The 19893-nt window shown below is 43.0% G+C and overlaps 1 protein-coding gene across 8 annotated transcripts in view; it reads left to right on the top strand.

The window, feature by feature from the left end:
* The window catches only part of PRR5L (proline rich 5 like), a 171489-nt gene that overhangs the window by 83850 nt on the left and 67746 nt on the right, over positions 1 to 19893 (top strand). For 7 of the 8 annotated variants that reach the window (XM_037840121.1, XM_037840125.1, XM_037840122.1 and 4 more), the window contains 2 exons: positions 17438 to 17730; positions 19118 to 19198. In XM_037840121.1, coding sequence (XP_037696049.1) covers positions 17567 to 17730; positions 19118 to 19198 — 245 coding nt within the window. In that variant the 5' untranslated portion in view covers positions 17438 to 17566. Of the gene's footprint in view, positions 1 to 11206; positions 11258 to 17437; positions 17731 to 19117; positions 19199 to 19893 lie in introns of all 8 variants that reach the window. The other variant, XM_037840124.1, reaches the window with a different exon arrangement.

Genomic DNA, 19893 nt, shown 5'->3' with positions numbered 1-19893 from the left:
CAAAAGGGTGCTCTTTGATCAAGCTTCGAAGACATTGCCATTTTTGACCTCTTTTTAGTGATCCTGACCACCGTGGGTTACAGTCATGACATTTCATAGCTTCACATGCTGCAAAGTGTCATAGCGCTGCTCTGGTAAATTGATCTCAGCGTGAGAAGCATTAACGTGAAGCAGCCAGGTTAGGAGGGGAAATGGAGCTTGCAAAAACTCATTTAGCCACATTTAAAGTTTAGCCCTGATGAGCTTCCCACCACAGCTGAGAAAGGTGCAGTTTTCTTCTCTGTGGAACTGGCTGGTTGTCCTCTGGTTTTAGTATTGAGCCCTAAGATCCCACCATGTTTGCTGTTGAAAGCAATTTCTGTGGAAGGTAGCGTTGCAGATAAGGGAAGCAGTGCTGGGTCAACCCACAAAATTTTCTTCATTTTTTCCAACCCCAATCATTGTCCTTTCAATATTTCATTTATGCTTCTGGTAGCTAAAGCCATTAATGTGTAAAAGAGAAAAGCTCTAGAAATAAGATAGTCCAAAGTAGCTTATTTTTCAAGGGTGGGATCTCATTTCTTTCAGGTCTAGAGGCTATGGCTGTGTATTTACTTTAATGGTAGAGATTTCAAAAATGTTCTGTATTTGAACATGAAAAGGATGGTCCTCTTATTTAAAAAGGAGGGGTGGGGGAAGCAAACATCTCTTGAAGTTTTGTTATACCTCCAACTCTTTCCTAATTTTATTCAATCCTCACCCAAACAATGGTGAAGTAGGCACTATTATATCCCCATTTTATAGATGAGCCCACTGAGGCTCAGAGTTTGAGTAAATTGTCCAAGGCAATACCCACAGCCTTGAAGCGGAAAGTGGATTCCAGCTCTGCGGGCTTCTAGTGCCTGCCTGTATTATAGATGTCACATTTTCCCTTCATATCTCAGTTGTTGATTAGATCATCTTATAGTTGATTCAATTGGTGGCTTCTTATTTCTTTTTTTAAATGTCACAAAAAGTCATGAAATGACTCAGTTATTAAAAAATTCCCTAATCTTGTCTTGAGAAAACTGTTAACACTTACTATCTAAAAAGCTAATGCTTGTAGTCCAGACCTAAATGTCATAATGCTCAGTTTGTTCATGGTCTTAATGTATGTGCAACATTTAAGTCGTTTATCTAGAAATTTGAATTCAGTAAGGACTTTATAGATTTCATAATTTTTTTTCCAGATTTTTCTATCCTAATGCTTTGTGTATGTGCATATTTGCCTGTGGTCATTCATTTTGTACAACCTTTGTACAAGGTAAACTATGCTGAAATCTTTTCTTTTGAGTTGCAGCTGTTTTTCTTTAATCTTTTTGCAGGGCTAAAACAATATTGGTTGATTTGAGAAATAGAGTTTGAGCCCCTCTGAAAGATCCCTGCAGTGTTTGACTTTTGTCTTTAAAGATTTGTTCCTTTGAGTTGCCTCTCTAGATGTAAAATGTAAATGGTTGTTAAAAGCAATGCTTGTAGAAATTATCGTCTGTTAACGAGGCAGTGTGAATCATTATCTTGGTTGCTGAAATTTGGGAATAAAGTATTTTGTGGATTTTGTACAGGGTATGTTTGGAATTTGGGAATACAGAGAGTGGTATCCTGATAAGCAGAAGGCACCGTTTTATAGGGGAAGATTCTATACAGGGGCCAGACAGGGAGTGGGAGGGGGGGAAGATGATGCAAAGCAATGGGACATCAGAAACAAACTTGAGTTAATTCTTTTTTTTGGACAGGGTCTAAGGATTCTCGGTTTACTTTGAAAGTCAGAAAATTAAAACAAATGAGTCAACGTATTTAATTGGGGCCACTACCGTGAGCCAGGTATGATTATGATAATGTTACTAGAGCCTCCTGACAACCTGGGAAGGGGGATATTTTCTCTATTTTAAGATGAGAAAATGGAGGCTTAGAGAGGTTTGTAACTTACCCAGCATCACACAGCCATTAACTTAAGCAACTTGTTCTTTCCAGTACCTTTGGATACCTGCTCTAAAAGGCTTCCCATGAAGAACCCAGGGTCCTAAGAACTCAAGAAGGTCCTAGTGGCTCACATGGAAGTTTCTGAATTAGAAGTGGCTGCCAGAGCAGTAGGGCCGCTCTGAAATGAGGGGCAGGAGATGGAGCCAGAAGGGACAGTCTGGATGATTCTGACAGTAGTAGAATTATGTAGATATTCTGAATATCTTTGCTTTGGCCTGGGAACAGATGGTTGTCAAATGATAGAGTAAGATCTGTTGATTGACATGCTAGATGAGGTTCCCAGAGGGGGAAAGGGGAGAGTAAGTGCTTCCGCTTCCCTTGGAATGCTTTCTGTTATTAAAGTGCCTGGTTAGAGTCTCTGCGTTATAGTCGATATAAATTAGGGAGACTGTGAGACCTGTTTCCATTTTAATTGGACTTGGCCCTTTGAGGTAACAGTCACCTAATCTCTCCCTTTAAATATTCTTTTCTTATGCTTTGCCAGTTTATGGCCTTTGTAGATCAATCCTTGGATTTCCACATTTCATTTAGGGAAGAGAGAGAAAGAAAAAAGAAATGCAAAGGTTAGTGATTACCTAAATTGGATTAAGTTCTGTCTAGCAGCGTTTAAAGAAATACTGCTTGCTCTCTAATTACCATCAACTAGGAATTTAAGCGGTCTATTAAATTTAAGCTGACTTTTTTCTTTTTAACCTCTTTTCTCCACACTTCCAGCTCTAACATATTCTGTGATTTTAGAAGCGTTTGTGTGTTCTTCAAGTGTGTATCCTTCAAACATTCATTGCACTGTCTCCTTTTAAAAATACTGTATTTCTGTAGCAGGATAATAATTTATATCATTCTATATTGCCTTATTAAAAAGCAAAAGCTCACAGCCAGGTTTCATGGGCTCTCAGCCTCTGGAGAGCAATTTGGGTAAAAGTTCTTTGTCAGAAATTTAACAATACCTATTTGAAGCTTTTTGAATGGACTCTGGCATGCTCGTTTTTCTCCGTAGTCTAGGGATATGCCTAGAAAGAAAAGCAACCGCCTTTGCTCTGTGTTCGAGCTCCAAGACATCCTTTCTAAAAATATGAGTGTCCTTTAACAAAATGGGTGGTGTGTGTGCTTCAGAGCAAGATTAGGGTGTAAAGTTTAAGAGCCTTTGCACGATCCTGAGAGTGAGCAACTCCCTCAGTTTTGGGCCTAAATATCTCACTTGCCTCAATCTAGTTCCGATCCTGGGGTGCTTATATGTAGACTGTGCCCAGAAAAGTTTTAGGGAGCAGTGGGACTCACTAAAATCTCTCTCTCTCTCTTTTGATCATGGCCTATGAGAAGACCTGGTAAACCTCTTCCCCTGCCACTGTCCAAATGATTTATTAGAACTATTTGTACAATTTATTTTGCATATAATTATATGTTACATAAAATTATGTATTTACTCATGTATTTCTCTCTCACTGCTTTTATCCTCTTTCCTTCTCAGTTTTGAGGTGTTTCTGGTTTCACACTAGCTGGTTGCTGAACTTCACGCAACACCTCTAGTTTCTTGCTTCTTTCCTGACTTTACATGATACAGAACTTTCTCCAAGTTTGCTGGCTCATATTGACCCAGGCTGAGTTCTGTGTTTTGTTGACACCATTCAGTTTTTAGCAAATACCAGGATTAAGGGACCTATTTGGGTTTGGCTGTTGAGAAACTAGAGTATATGTCAGCTTAAGTAGAGCCCGGGAAGATACCTGAAAGAATTTGTCTTTGTCTTCTTCCCAACGATTGGGGGCAGACCCCACAAAGGGCCCTGATTTGTGTCTATATTATTCTGAACCAGGCCACCTCAAACCCTGCCACAACCTGCTCGTGACCTTGGCTATGTGAATCCTTGGTGTAAGCCCTTTTACACTTGCCGTTTACTTCTAAATACTCCTTTGAAACTGGTTCAGCATCAGTCCCCAGATGTCTGTGGGGGAGACCCTGTCAATTGCTGCGTCATTTTGGACAATTCAGCCTCAGCGTGCTGGCTGCTGGAATGGAACGCACCACTGTGGCAGCCCTACGGCCACTTTTGCTATAAAGTGGTCTGGAGGCAAAATTAGTGGGTCACCACTGTAACCCTTTACGGTGTTTTGAGATAGTTTTTAAAAAGTTTCTCAACCAGTGGGGCAAAAGATTCCTTTCAGCCCGTAGAAAAACCCACATGACCCCTAAATGTCGGTGTCAACTTTTCAGAGACAGAGTTCTTGGAAAAGTCCTACCTGACATCTCGGAGATAACACAGTTCGGGGAATTGAGATCTGGAATCTGGTGTCGTCTCTGCCATGAGCAAGCTGTATGACCACGGGCAGGTTGCTCAGTTGCTCTGGGCCTCAGTTTCCCTCTCTGTCAGGTAATGAGCCTACAGCTAAGGTTCCTTTCGGTTCTAAAATTCCCTGATGTCCAAGGAAAGCATGGTCTAGAGAAGGGCTTCTCAAGTTTGAATGTGCACAGAAATCATTCAGAGATCTTGTTAAACCACAGATTCTGATTCAGTAGGTCTGGGGTGGGGCCTGATATTCTGCATTTCTAACAAGCCCCCAGATAATGTTGATTCGGCTGGTTTTCAGATCACGGTTTGAGTGGCAAGCTACAGGGTCTAGACCAGGGACTTTTGGGGCTGGATAATTCTTTGGGTGGGGGCTGTCCTGTGCATCGAGAGATGCCAGCAGCTTTCCTGGCCTTTTCCCGCTAGATATCCACAGCTCCTCCCCCCACAGGTATAACAACCAACAATATCTCCAGACATAGCTAAATGTCTCTTGGGGGGCAGAATCATCCCTGGTTGAGAACCACTGGTCTAGACCTGTGTTCTCAAGTCTAACTTTACATTAGAATCACCTGGGAGATGTCTAGAAGGTACAGATTTCTATAAAACTTCAGACCTAATGAATCAGAATCACCAGATGAAGACCTAGTATTAAGATGATAGAGATAGCCTGGAGTTCTTCTCTTTGAAATTCTGGAAAAATAGAAGTTGTAGACTTGAGTTCCAGTGCTATCCCTCCATACCCATGGGACCACAGCCAAGTTGCTTCATTATCCCAAACCAGAAATTCTTCACTTCTAAAATAGGGGTGATAATTCCTACGTTGTAGAGTTATTGCAGGGACCAAATTGGATAATGAGAACAAGACCTGTAGAAACAAAGTGCTGTGCTGGAGCATGGGAGCTGCCCCTCCTTAAGACTCATGTGTTCTTTAGTTTACTGTCCCCTCCTGACCCTGCAGTTCTGTTACTTGCCCTGGCCCCATAGCATTTGGGTTTGCCATCCCTGCTTTAGGCCTTCCTGTCTTCCACCTTAACCTTAACCAGTGTCCAGGCTGGTAGGTGCCTACTAGACATTTGATGAAATGTGAAATTTCTGTGCTCTTCTAGTCTCCTAGTCTCTTCACAGATTAAATAAATAAATAAATAAATAAATAAATAAATAAATAAATAAATAAAGGGATTCTCCTTGAGCTTCTAAAATGTTTACCTATGAAAATTTGTTTTGCCATCTCAGAATTTCCTTTCCTGTCTCCAGTATCCATATTCTTTAGAGTCATGGGCAAAGAAATTGAGAACACATAGTTTTTTTGTTTGTTTTTAATTTTTTTTCATTATAGAGAAACGTAGTTTTAATTGACCTTTCAGTAGCTTTGTCTTGTAACTCTAGAATGTGACTTAACCTTTCTGCCTCAATCTTATCTTAACTGTCCATCTTCAGTTACCGCCCTTGGTGTTGAGATGCATTTATAAGATTACCTCAGGGTATTTCCTGTGAGACCCTGAGCTCCTTGGGGGCAGGGGTCTTATTCTTCTTTGCCCCTTCAGTTGCCTTCACTCAGAGCCTGGCACACAGAAGATCCTCTAAAGTTTGTTGTGTTAAATTGACTTGAATTATGAATTAGAACTTATGGTCTATGTGAAATGATCAGATTCAAATCGCCCCTTAAATTTTTTAACTCTTTATTCTGCATAGTCTATAACTGGCTATACTGCCTGGGAAGGTTTCCTTTCTCTCATCTCCTTTTCTTATTGAAAAAGCCTTTCATCCTGTTCCTGCAATGACAGAGTGGAGCTAACTTGTAATAAAGAACAGATTTTAATCTATAGCATGTTTTCCCATAGTTAAAACTCCGGTTTGCTGCCAGACAGTAGCTTTTGACCACTCTCTCGTTCACAATATATGTCAAATGTAATTGCTCCCATAACTGTCCATCTTAGCTACTGCTCATGTCTAGACTCTTCAGCTTATCATCTGATAGGCACTGCAGAATCACTCTGGGTGCCAATTTATTGCTGCGCCCAAACAATTTACACTCCAAGGAATTGATACTTCAAGTGGGCTATTAGATGAGTAAATAAGATGTGTGGTTATTCCCCACAGCTTTGTTTAACTGGTACCAAAAAGAGGGGATTTTTCTGGTGATTATACAGTGGTTTGCAGGCCAAAGTGATGATGATGACAACGATAATCTAATTACCACTTTGAGGTGACTCTAAATTGTCAGTGTTCTGAGTCCTGTAGACATTCAGCAAACACTATTGAGCAGAGATAAGTACCTGAGCTTGCATCCTGTTTGCTCTGATACTTACTTTTACATAAATTTGGACCCCCAGACTCTTCTGTCTGCACTTGGTTTCCAGTGGCTTGCTAAGAAAATTGTCTCACTCTTTCCATTGAGCCTTTTTTGTGTCCAAGCTTGAACCTTAATATATATATATATATATATATTTTATTAAGAGTCAGTGCCCATTCCTTGGCCTACTTTGGTCTCCTAAGAGTGTCAAAGGTTGGTTCTTAGTCAAAACTATTGCACTGTGACATGCAGCAGGTGCTTCTGCTCTGCCACGTTTGTCAGCTCCCCTGATGAGAGAGCAAGCCTGGGATTCCTCACCCACACTGTGCGGCCCACACCCCTACAAACAGTAAGGCTTAGGTGGACCCCAGTGCATTCGCATTGAACAGGATTTTTCTGGTCCCCAGGAACGGGAGGCCCTCTCTTCCTGGTGGTTTGGAACTCCAAATTTCATTCCATCATTCAATAATAGCTACTGGGTGCCTTTTATGTGCCCCAGCCCTGTACTTGGCATGGGATACACCAGTGAATGAGATGGGCAGGGCCCTTACCCTTAGGAAGTTACATTCTATCAGCACTGGTCAGTGAGTGAGTCAGAGCTGGGAAGAAATGAAGCCACTACCCGTAAGGGACAGAGTGTGCTTGCTGTCCCCCAGTGATGTTCATGAAGGGAAGCATTTGATGGTGTTGTCTGTCTTGCTTCTTTATGTGGCAGTTACAAGCATTATTGGAAACTCAGAGGGGTTAGGAGCGCAGGCTCCGGAATCAGGCAGGATTTGGCTCTTAGTTCCTCATTACTAGTCTTCTGACTTTGGGCAAGCTAATTCCGATCTTCAGTTTCTTCATGGGCAAAATGGGAACGATTAAATCTACCTCACTGGGTTAGGATGAAAATTAACTGAGATAATAGATGCAAAGGGCTTGGCACAGCCCTGCCCATCATCAGCCTCTGGTGATAGATAGTATTATTCTTATTAGCAGTAATAATAATAATAATGATAGTCATGGGAAGTAATCAATTTTACAAATGGTCCCACCTCTTCAAAACCTCCTTTGACTTGCAATGGAAACCAGATCTGGTTTCCCAGGTTGGCTTTGAGGATTCAGCTTGCTCTGTGCTCCCTTCAGCAACTCGGGCACTGCTGGCCTGCCCTGTTCTTTGAAGAGCTACACGCCACTACAGTGGAGTGCTGGTGGCCACGCTGGTGACTCAGTGATGGGTGAGAGTGAGATGGGACAGAGGAGCTAGTTAGTTAAGCTGGTAAGTTAGATGATGTGGTGGTGGGAGTGGAAACATGGGCGGAGGGATGGTTCCGGGTTTGTGCTGTGTCAGGGTCTGAACTCTGGCCTGGGCTCTGAAAGGTACCCGGTGGGCCCTACTTCCAGAGAAGGGGCTGATTGGGTAGCTGGCGATGCTGAGAGATAATCATGGTCATCAGCTATGTCAAACCCTCGATTAACTGATAAGGAAACAGATCCAGAGAAGTGAAGTGACTTGGCCAAGGCTGCAGTGACTGGTTAGGGCAGGCTGATGTTGGACCTGGGTTGTGCTCTGGGTAAAAGGTCTGAGAAGGCTGCTGGTGATGGCTTTGACAGGATGCAGTAAAGATCACAAGCCTACTTGTTTGGCCCCTAAAGTGCTACTTGGTTGTGCCAGTACTTAAAAATCAGGTGATTTCACATTTGTAAAGATCTGGATTTTTTGCTTCTCTTGGAAAAATTGCATCTGGCAAAACCGGGCTTGTCTCCTGAGATAAGAAAAACCAAATGGGACTGGATTAGAGGCTGCCTCCTTTAGCTTGGGCAGGTGCTGCCCAGTAAGACGTTCCACAAGTTTACTATACGTGTCTGCTGGCCTCCCTCACTGTGACTTTCCTGGCCTAGTCCCTTTGGCTGCTTTGTGATGCATAGTGATTGGTTTTTCCTTTTATCTGCTTTTCCTACCAGTGTTTATTTTCTGGCCCACATATCCCAGATAAAGGACTCTTCCTACGATAGGTGGTTTCTGATGTGGAATAATTGCTGAATACATACATTTGTGTTGAATGAATGAATGAAGGAAGGAATGCTGTGACTGACCGAGCACTGGACTTGGGTTAAGAAGCTGAGTTCAAATCCTGATTGTCTTCCAACAGCTAAGTGACTTTGAACAAATCATATAACCTTCCTTTTTTGTCTTTGTTTTTATTTGAGGGGTTGGGGGGCTTAGAGATGGAGGGCTCCTTGTTGTCTTTACTTATTTATTTGAATTAAGTATATATTTTCATGTTTCAAAATTGAAAAGGTACAAAAAGGTTTATAATAGAGAAAAGTCTTCCCCACTGTGCCCACCTCTCTTCCTTGGGGGAAACCAGTGTTTATCAGTTTCTGATAAATTTTATACATATGCAATGACATATATAAATGCTCTTTTTCATCTCTTTTACATGGATGGTAGCATACATTAAGCACTGATCTGCATTTAGTCTTTTCATTCAAAGCATCCCCTGGAGAACACCCATGCCGGGGCCTCAGGGGCTTTCTCATTCTTTCTTAGAGCTGCATAGTATTCCGATGCGTGGGGATACCATAGTTCACAGAACCATTCCCCTATTGGTGAGCATTTAGGGTATTTCCAGCCATTGCTATTATAAGGAAGGCTGCAGAGAAAACCCTTGTTACATAAGTCACTTGACATGCCTGGAGTAAAATTCTTGGAAGTGGAATTGGTGGGTCAGAGGGTAGATCTTGTCAAATTTCCTTCATAGCAGTTACCCCATCTGCCCTCCCTCCAGCAACATGTGAGAGTGCCATTTCACCCGGGCCATGTGTCACCTTTTTGAGTCTGAAGTTTTGTGAAAAACACAGTGTTTTATTAATATATCTAGGAGTTTTGGGGCCCCTTCCATGTGCTGGGCCATGATCTCATTTAAACTTAACAACACTGAGATAAGTATTACCTTCATTTGATGAGGATACAGGAATACAGAGAGTTTGAGTAACTTACCCAGGTCACCCAGCTAGTACATTGTAGAGGCTGGAGTTGAACCCACATTAGTCAGATTTCAGTACCGTGCACTTTTAAAATGGCAAAGCCCTACATAATTTTAGGCATCAGTATTCTGAGCTGACACTTGCTTATACTTCCCGTGTTGTGTCTTCCACCAGCAGTGCCTCTTGTGTGCTTGGTTCATTTGATCATTCAGCAAGTATCTATGGAATGCCTGCTCTGTATAGGCACTATACTGAGCCCTGGGGATGTACCTGGGAGCAAGACAAGTACAGTTCCTGATTTTATGGACCTTACAAAAACAATAAGCAAATACTTCTGTAGTCATTCATTGAGGAGGATTGTGACAAGACTACAAAGGAGATGAGGAGGGTGCTTATGGGGTGATCTTGATCTTGTCACAGGTAAGGGGGAAAGAGGGCTTCTCTGAGCAAGCGAAGGATGGGCTATAAAGAATCTTTGGGTTTGTGCCAGGAGGAGTGGGTAGGAGGCAAAGAGTGCAGCACATGGGAAGGTGTTGGGTCCGGGAAGAGCAGGGGGTATTTGAGGAAATGAAGGAAGACCGATGAGCATCGCATGTAGAGTGCTGGGAGGTGAGGGTGGAAGGGATAGGGTTTGGGGATTTATTTTAAGAGCTATGGGGAGCCTTTGAAGACATTTATGCAGCAGAACGATATGAGTATGGTGGGCTGTGGACTGTTGGGTTCCTGTCTCAGTGTCCCCTCTTATAGGCCACGTAATTTTAGACAAGTAGACATTTGGCACTTCCATGTTGTTCTCTATGAGACTGGACGGTAATAGCATTTACTTCCAGTGATTAGGAAGATCAGACAGAGGAGCTTTCAAACTTGTTGAGTGCTAGATACAGTATGAAATAAATACATTTTACATTTTGACTCAGTACATGAATGCACATGTAATAAACAAGTTTCACCAAAATGTGATATATTCAGTTATTTTCCATTTTATTCTATCTCATAAAAGGTTTTTCATCAAAACTTCCTAAATCCATTTTAAAAACACCAAGATAATACATGTCAAGTGACTGATACAACATCTGTCCTTAGTAAACAGTGGTATCCTTACTGTCATCGTCATCATCATAAAAATAATTCTGGTTGCAATTAGAGAATGGATTCGTTGAGTTAAACGGCAGTATCTAAATGCTGAGGCTGGAGAAGGACAATGGATCTTCATTTCCATGTCCATGTCCATGTCCCAGGGAAGATGTTCCATGCTGGGCTGTCTTCCTGCAGGAGCTCCTGGAGGGGTAGGTGTAAAATAGACAGCCTGTCTTATTTCCCTGGGAACTGGCTTCTCCTCATTTTCTGGATTGTCACGCCAGACTGTGTGGCTGTTTTCTTTGACTTCTTTGTTATTTACATTCAGAATGGCTTTTTCCTGGAAGCCTCAGAGTTATTATAAGCTACCCACTTCTTTATTTTAAGTTGTTGTGCCATGCTTCTACTTCCCTTTTCAGAGTTCAAGGTTGGAGACTTAGTGGAATTCATTTGCATTTTCCACTCAGTTTACCACTTTTTTTTACCCTCTGGCCTGGCTGGCAGTGCTTGTGCGCCTTTCCCATGTCCCAGCCCTGGAAGCTGTGAAGAGAAACTGAAACATCACTTTGTTTTTCTTTAGAATTGCATCCTGGACCCTGGGTGCAGTGGTTTCCAAAGAAACCCCTGTGAGGTGAGCCTTGGAAAGCAAGACTAGCAGTGGATCCCTTTACCCTGTAACTGCCCTGGCACTTCATTTATCAGGACCCTCCAGAGCCCTTGGTTCTGCTCAAGGGCTGCTTTCCAGATAACTGAAGCAAACATTTTAAGCACCAAAGACGTGACCATTTAAATAATTTGTGAAGAGCATTTTTCCAAAGGTAAACCACACTGGTCCATCAGAGGAGAAAGCTGACCAACATTTAGGATTTTCTTTAACTCTGAGACGTTAGGCACAGCTCTTCTTTTTGTACTGAGATGACGAAGATGATGATGGTGGTGGTGGTAGTGGTAATAATAAACAATCGGTAACATTTGTTAAGCACTTACTATATACCAGGTCTATTCTAAGCCTTGCTTGCGTCATCTCATTTGGCTCTCATGCCGGTCCTAAGGCACCTGCTTGGGATCATGCTGTAAGTGGGGAAGGCCAGGGCTGGCTCCGGCGCCTTTGCATTTGGGTTTTGTACCCACACAGATCCAGGAAATGCACCAGGCCCTGCATAGACAGGCCCTCCCATCACCACAACAACTCTCCAAGGTCACTCTTCCTATTTCCATTTTTCAGATGTAGAAACTGTAGTTCAGAGTGGTCCAAGGGCATTTGAAGTGCTCAGTAGCCACATGCAGCTGGTGTTTATAACATTATCACATTGGACAGCTCAGATTACTGTCATCTCAGAAAGTTCTTCTGCACAGGGTGCCTTCCAACTAGGGGGACCCCTGTGGCCCTTCGGGGATGCAGGCACTGTGTCTCTCCACTCCTTTCCAGCAGTGCTGTTTCCAGGCTGCAGTGATGTGGGTGTCAAAGGAGCTAAGAATTACCCAGCCCTTTGACCCACCAGTTCCATTTCTGAGAATGTGTCCTACCGAGACAGTCATGTGGTCCCTAAGACTGACAGACAGATATACTCATTCTTTGCTGTAATAAAAAACTGGAAACTACCTAAATATCTACCCATAGGGAACTGGTTAAATAAAATATGGTATCCCTTAAGTGGAATAATTAAGCAATCATTAAAAATAATGAAGTAGATCAATATGTAATGATATGGGAAGAAGACCATGATATATTACTAAGGGAAAGGAAAAAATTTTTAATTAAAATATTGCATGTATACGTGTGTGGCTATTTAAAATTAAATTGAAATTAATTAAAATTAAATAAAATTTAAAAGTTCAGTTCCTCGGTCGCACTAGCCACATATGAAATACTCAGTAGCTTCATGCGGCTAGTGATTATCACATTGAACAGCTCAGATTACTGTCATCTCAGAAAGCTCTTCTGGACAGAGCTGTTCTACACTGGTCAGTGGCCAGAAGGAGGCCTTTCTTTTCGTATGATAGATTTTTGTTATTAAATTTTCTATGGTAAGAGTATGTGCTTATCATAAAAAGAGGAGCACGTGGAGTTTCCAAGTATTGTTACCATTATTTCTTAAGCAGGTGGTTGTTTATTATCATTATTTAAGTTGTGTATGCATGTGTGTTCATGTGTGTATAGATAAGCTCCTTTTTACATATGTTTCATAATAAAAAATATTTTAAAATATAGTCAATCCTCATTATTTCCAGATTCTGTATCTGGGAATTTGACTACTTGCTAAAATTTATTTGTGACTCCCCAAATCAATAGTCTTGGTGCTTTCATGGTCATTTGCAGACATGGCAAAAAATTTGTGTCATCCCATGCACACGTTCCCAGCTGAGTTTGAACAAGGTAGTGCTCTGCCTTCTTGTTTCAGCTCTCATACTATAAACAGTGTCCTTTTCACAATACATTTTGTGTCACATTTTCCACATTTTGTACTTTTTTTTGGTGAGTGGTTTTGCTGTTGAAAATGGCCCCAAATGTAGTTCTGAAGTGCTGTCTAGTGCTTCTAAGTGCAAATAGTGATGTGCAAACAGAAAATATGTGCATTAGGGAAGCTTTGTTCAGGCATGAGTTATAGCGCAGTTGGCCATGAGTTCAAAGTCAATGAATCAATAACATATATTAAATAAGTTGTCTTTAAACAGAAAGACACCCAAAACAAGTTTGTGTATTGATCGGTTGATGAAACATTGTGACCAGAGGCCTGCAGGAAACTAACTAGCCTGTATTTCCTGTAGAAGAATGGCTCAGAATTAGCTAATTCAGTGTTTGTGATAATTTCATAGACTGTAATTACCACGAATAATGGGAATTGACTATATAGGAAAAATAAGAACCACCCACAGTGCATGCGTGGGGGGCCAGGCTTGAGGTTGAAGGACCTTAGGTTTGTTCTGGTTCTCTAATTTCTAGCTTTCCGGCCTTGGCCAAGTCACTTATGTAGTTTCCTAATCTGTGAGAGAAATCCCTGCTCAAACTGCTTCATAGGATTGGGATACGATTTGGAAGTGAGATGATATGTGGGAAAATTCCTTGAAATGGAGGAACGTGCTACAAAAAGGTGAGGGTGTCAGTAAAGTTGTGAGTTTCCAAAGTCCTGCTTAGGTAAGGTGTAAATGCATTGTGACCCTAAAAGGGGCGTGGAGGCCTTACCTGCTTCAGAGTGGAGCGATTTCCACCACCTTCTCTGCTTGGGGATTCAGAAATAACAGCAACCATGTTATTTTATTTAACATGCACTTATGTAACCAGCACTTGCTATTTGCCAGCACTGTTCTAAGAACCATACAAGTGTTTGCTCATTTCATCCTCATATGACCTTGGGGTAGTCACTATTAGCATCCTCATTTCATGTAGGATGAAATCGAGCCTCAGAGAGGTCAAGTAACTTGCCAAGGCCACACAGCTGGTAAGGTGGAGGGGCTATCTAACTAAGGCAGGGTGTCCTTTTTCCTTTCATTCTTTCTCCTCACCACCTCTCTAGCAACCAATAAGTATGGTCATAGTTTACTTATCTCAGAGGCATAATTAAATTTTTTTAGAGTGTTTGCTTTTATTTTTTTTTTTAATTGTGGAACATAACATATTTACATAGATGTGACAACTGTCCAAGTACAATTTAACAAGTAGTTAGCAAATTTCAAAGAATGTTATGGGTTACAGTTCCACAGTTCCAGTTATTTCCTTATTGTGAAATATAAGCACAATTAAATTTTGTATGAAATCCTGTGAACTGGTGATTCTGACTAACTTGGCAACTTCAGTTCTGGTTTCCTGGCCTAGCTTGGTGACATGGCAATGTGAGCATGGGTTAAGGAATTAGACTGATCTAGGTGCCAGTCACTGATTTGACGCTTATTAGCTGTGTGACTCCAGGCAGGTTACTTAACTTCTCTGGTCTTCAAATGAGTTTTTTTGTGTGAGGACTAAGTTTGCCTATTGTGACAGTGCTTAGCATCATGTCAGCAGGGCAGTCCATGCCTTATTAATTCCTATCCTTTCCCTTCATCTTTCTCGAGCAGTGAGCTGAGGCCTGAGGACACAGAGGTGAAAAGTCCCCATCCCTGACTTCAAGGAGTTTCCACAATGGCCTAAGTAGAGGCTGAGGAACTCTCTGAATCAGGCATCAGGGGACCTGAGTCTAGCCAGTCCTGGCTCTCCTAGCTCGATGATCTGGGACAAGTTTCGTTGCTTCTCTGGGCTTCACTTCCCTTACCTGTAAATGGGAGCCTTTACTGGCTCCACTCTGAGGCTCCCTCTGGCCTAGTCATTTCCTTGTTTGCTGTATTTAGGTCAGGACAGGCCTGTGCCTTAGGGGCAGGTGGTTACAGGGTGTGTCTGCTTTCCCCATTAGGCTACTTTGTCAATGCTCCCAACTGCTTCCTTTCTTGGGAGGCTCTGGGGAGGCCTTTTGGCTCTCTCCAGAAGCAGGAACAGCGGAAACAATAGAGGGCCTCAGATTCTCCTCAGCCTGTCAGGATCTAAGAGTGGAAGATTTTAGAGGTGAAAAATGAGTCAGAGGCAACCGCTTGTTCTTAGTTACTCTGTAGTTGGTTCTCGTCTACAGGAGCTGCAGTCATGGTCCTTTTGGCTGAAAATTACTCTTCTTGGAAGAAGTGTGAGTGGAGCAGGCTGCCCATGTGCCTTGCTGGATTCTCAGAAGGCCGGGAGTGGGAGGCCTGGGAGCGGGCAAGGGGTCAGCCCCAGGATGCGCAGTGTTTCACAGCTTCCCGGAGAGGTGGCTGTTAGGGCAGGAAGGTGGAAGGCAAACACTTGGAACAATCCATTCTTCTCACCGTTCTACTTCCCTGTGCAGTTGCCATGGAGAGAGAGGCAACGCCATCACCTCAACTTTAAGATCCTCATAAAGGGACTTAATATCCTGTAATTACACAGATGAGTTGCACTTAGCAGGCCCGTTTAAAGAAGGGCAGTGAAATGGATGTTTCCTTAATAGTGTGACCTTTTCTGGGTAACTTAAATTCCAAAGCGAGCAGGTTTCTGTGGTTTTATTTCTTCTTGGCCTCATTAATTGATTTGCATAGAACTTTCTAAATTCTGGCGGCACTTGTGGAGTTATTGAGACCCTCTGGAACTTATTATTGTTTTCCCAGAATTTAAATGATAAATTTTAGTAACTATTGGGCCATTCTGAGCATGGGATGGAGGGGCAGAAGCCAGTAAAATAAAATGATACACAAACCTCCTTTCCTTTATAAAAAAAAAAATTCAAGGGGCATGACAAAGCATTCCTTTTTTGGCTTTTGTTATTCCAAGCCCAATGGTATTGTTTACAGACAGCTGCCCCGTCTGTGGAATGTTTGTTCTCAGTGCCTATCTCAGCTGCTTTGCTCTTTTCCTGACCAGTTCCTCCTTCTTCAGATGCTACAGCTGTGGCCTCAAAACCATCTCTCCCTGCCAGTTGGAAGGTTGACATTTATGGTAGAATCTCTTTTTCTTTTGGTGTTGGTTTTTGGGATATAGCAGAGATAGCTGGTGAGAGAGGGTACAGTGAGAATACTTTTGGATTAGAATACAGTGACTCTGATCTTGGCCATGTTTCCTCTTCTCTTCCTGACCAGCTCCAAAACTCATTTTAAGCCAGTGATTTAGACTTAAACCCACCAAAAAATACTGAGAAGAGAAGGACATTGGTCTGAATGGAAATAGCCAGTGCATGAAAGTCGGGTCTGCCATTCTGCCGGGCATGTCCCTTAGGTTCGTTTCATCTCTTGCTAGTCCTGTGGAGTTGGCCCTGTTAACTGCTGAGGACACTTTGATTCAAGGTACCTAAAGTCACACAACTTATGAGTGGCTGAATTAAGACTCGAACCCAGGTTCATTCCAAAGCCATTGCCTTTAGCCTCTGAGCCATAAAGCCTCCTAGGAAATGCTACCAGGGAGCAGTACTCTTGAACTCAACCCTGTAGGGTAAGTTGGATTTGGAGAGGAAAAGGAAGGGAATTCTGGGCAAGGGGAGGAGTAGGCATTCCTAAAAGCTTGGGAGAGGGAATGAACATGACATGGATGGGGCCATCATTGCATCCCCAATGTCTCAGTGAGTGCCTGATACAGAGTAGGTGCTTAATAAACATTTGCTGTGTGAATGAACACAAAAATGGACACTTTACTTCTCCATAGATCACGAGCTCTTTGAGAACAGGGACCAGGTTTTAGAAATGTTTGGGCCCTCCACAGTTCACAGCAGCTAATAAGTAGTAAATACTCAATGAATATGTTCCAAGAGGAAGAATGAATGATCTGGCAGGTTAAAAGATGTGCCTAAGTGCAGAGGCCCTGCTGCTTTGGGAAATACTGAGCAATACACTAGACTGGCTTGGTAAAGGCATGTCATGGAAGATCTTCAGTGCCAAGACATGGAGGGAGCTCTTGTGTTGTCCTTGAGGCATTTACCAAAAAAAAAAGTCATCACTTAATGCATGTTATTGTGGGTTCTGCAGAAACCCAACTAGTATCCAGACTCTGATGGTAGTGCATAGGAACCAGAGCCAAGCACAGCCTAGAAAGCAGTTTCCTGTAGGGCTGGCGTCAGCTTGGCCCCATTGTCACTGCCTTCTCACTTTGGAGTGACCATACTGTTATAACCAAAAAGAGATGTGTAAAAACGTGTGAATGGGAGTCTCCAGGGCATACAATCTCATTGCCCGGTCCCAGAGTTGTTTTTTAGGATCATTTGGCTGGAAAGTCCCGGCCAACTTCCTCTAAGATGTGGTCTGCTCAGCCCATGAGTTCTCAATAAAAGCTGCCCTCTCTTTTCAGGTGTTGGCTAAAGTTGTGGTTTTAAAAACAAGTGTGAGCACCAGAAGGCAGCCCTGGGAGAAGAAGGCCTATCTGTGGGCAGCCGGAACTTCCTGGTCCAGAGGAGAAGCTATTCCCCCACCTGGACTTATGACCCGTGGCTTCGCTCCCAGCCTGCCCACTGAGTTCCACAAGATGGGCTCCTTCCGCAGGCCTAGACCGCGCTTCATGAGCTCCCCAGTGCTCAGCGACCTACCCCGATTCCAAGCTACCCGGCAGGCTCTGCAGCTGAGCTCCAACTCGGCTTGGAACAGGTAAAGGAGGTGGCTAGGTGTGGAGTGGAGGCTGCCGAGGGCCATATCGAGGCCAGGTGGCATCTGGGGACTGCACAGCCTCTGCTTCCTCTGGGGTTGCTGCTTCAGGAAGGTTGTAATGAGAGGGGCAATTGACCAAGAGAATACGTGTCTTACAATGAATGTGTCCATTAGCCTTCCTTGTTTTGGGAGAGGAAATAGGGGCCGCTGGAGAGCCTATGGCCTGTTGGAGTCAATCACCCAGCCCAGGACAGTTGAATTGGAATTTACAGTTGCTGTTCAGGCCCATTAGTCACACCCCAAACTGTCAGAGTGCTCAAGGGTGGGGCCATTTCAGTATGCATATGACATGGAGCCTGCCTTCAGGTAACCCATTACCTATTTGGGAATATAAAACAGGTACCTCTGAAAAGCTAAATGAGCAATATAAACCAGGGGTTACCAGTACCTACAAGCCATAGGCACCTGGGAGACTTTTGTAAGGTGATTTGCCCACCTTTTGTACATCAAACTTTGAGTAGAGACTGAATAAATATTTTATCCTTCAGGTCTTAGAGGCCAATACTTTTCAAATCTATGCAAGTACTCTGGGGTAAATGAATTGCATCATTATTTTAAAGCATTACTGAATTTTTTGTGGTTTGGGGGTCAATATGGATTTTCTCAATGAATAGACAAAACAACACCACGCTTATGATAGGGGTGCAAGGGGAGCTCTGAAAAGTTTTGCTGTCAAGTATTTCCTTGTTCCTTAAAAAATGGCCTGGAACTCCTGGGGTAGATGAGATTGTAATCAATTCTTTGTTGAAATATTGGATTGGGGTTCCAGAGACCATTGAGAAAAGTCCCAACTTGGGGCCCCTCAAGTGACTAACCCTACTGTCCTTACACCTCACAGGAATGGGAATGGAAAGGGCCAGCGAGATGGGACTATGCGAAATTCTTCCAAGAAAAGTATTATAAAAATAGGCAAGCAGTTATTTCACATTCACTCCAGTTCAGTGTGTTTTGAAGACAGCAGCCTCCTAAAGGAAAGAACCCCAGGCCTGGACAACTCCTATTGACAGCAAACACCATTTTGAATTCCTTCAGGCCCAGGGGTTTCTGAAAAGCACATCCCACAGCCTGCCCTTTGATGGTGGCCACTCACCAGCAGCTGCCAGCAAGGCAAGGGAGAAAGCAGAGCTACTAACATTCGAGTCTTTTCAGTTTCAGACTTCCTTCCTCTCAAAGGATGCTGGGAAGGAAATGATGGATTAACAGGAATGGAAATCATGGCTGTGTTTGTGGCCTGGCCCTTCCATCTGACTTCAGCCCTGAGCTGCTCATTGAGTTGGCCCCAGATAGGCAGATCCCCTAACCTAGGGTTGTTTCTGCTTTCCCACAGCGTCCAGACTGCAGTGATCAATGTCTTTAAAGGCGGCGGCTTGCAAAGCAATGAGCTCTATGCGCTGAACGAAAACATCAGGTAAGTGGCAGGCCAGACCTAGGGCGCTCCCTGCCCTCCTCTCAGCCTAAGCATGTGCAGAGATGGTTACCCCACCAGGAGGCTTATCTTAAGTTTTTTCCCTGCTTCGTGCTTGTTGCTGCTTCTGTCAGCTATTTTGTTGCTCTTGTGGCTGGTGAGTTCTGAAACCCTATCTGTGTAGACTTCCGATCCAGTGAGGATTTATCCGACAGTGTATATAGTGTATGTGTGTGTGGGCAGGAGGAACCGATCGATGGCAGCTCTTGTTTATTCAGTAAACATTTATTATGCACTGCATATTAGGCAAAGTGGCCCAATGGCTGGCACCAGGCTGCTTGAGATTTGATTGCTGCTCTGCCTCTCACTGGCTAAGTCACAGGCAAGTTTCCAACTTGTTTGTGCCTCGGTTTTCTCTTATGGGAAATGAAAATAGTAAATATGTCTACTTCCATAGGAAGATTAAATTGAATTATTATATAAGTAGTTCATTTGAACAGGGTCTGATATCATTAAGGACTTGGTACTTGAAGCTCTTACCATTGTCAATTTGTTTCTGTTGTCATTATTATTAGGCTTTGGGCGTCCAACCCTCAATAAAACCTGGTCCTTGTCCTTGAGGAATTGATTGTCTTCTAGAATCTTCCCAATACAACTTTTCATTCATTCATCATTCAGCAAATATTTGAGTGCCTCCC

Source organism: Choloepus didactylus, chromosome 6 (assembly GCF_015220235.1).
Source record: "Choloepus didactylus isolate mChoDid1 chromosome 6, mChoDid1.pri, whole genome shotgun sequence".
Lineage (NCBI taxonomy): Eukaryota > Metazoa > Chordata > Mammalia > Pilosa > Megalonychidae > Choloepus > Choloepus didactylus.
The sequence above is the reverse complement of the archived record's forward strand: the minus strand, read 5'-3'. Positions and strand labels throughout refer to the sequence as shown.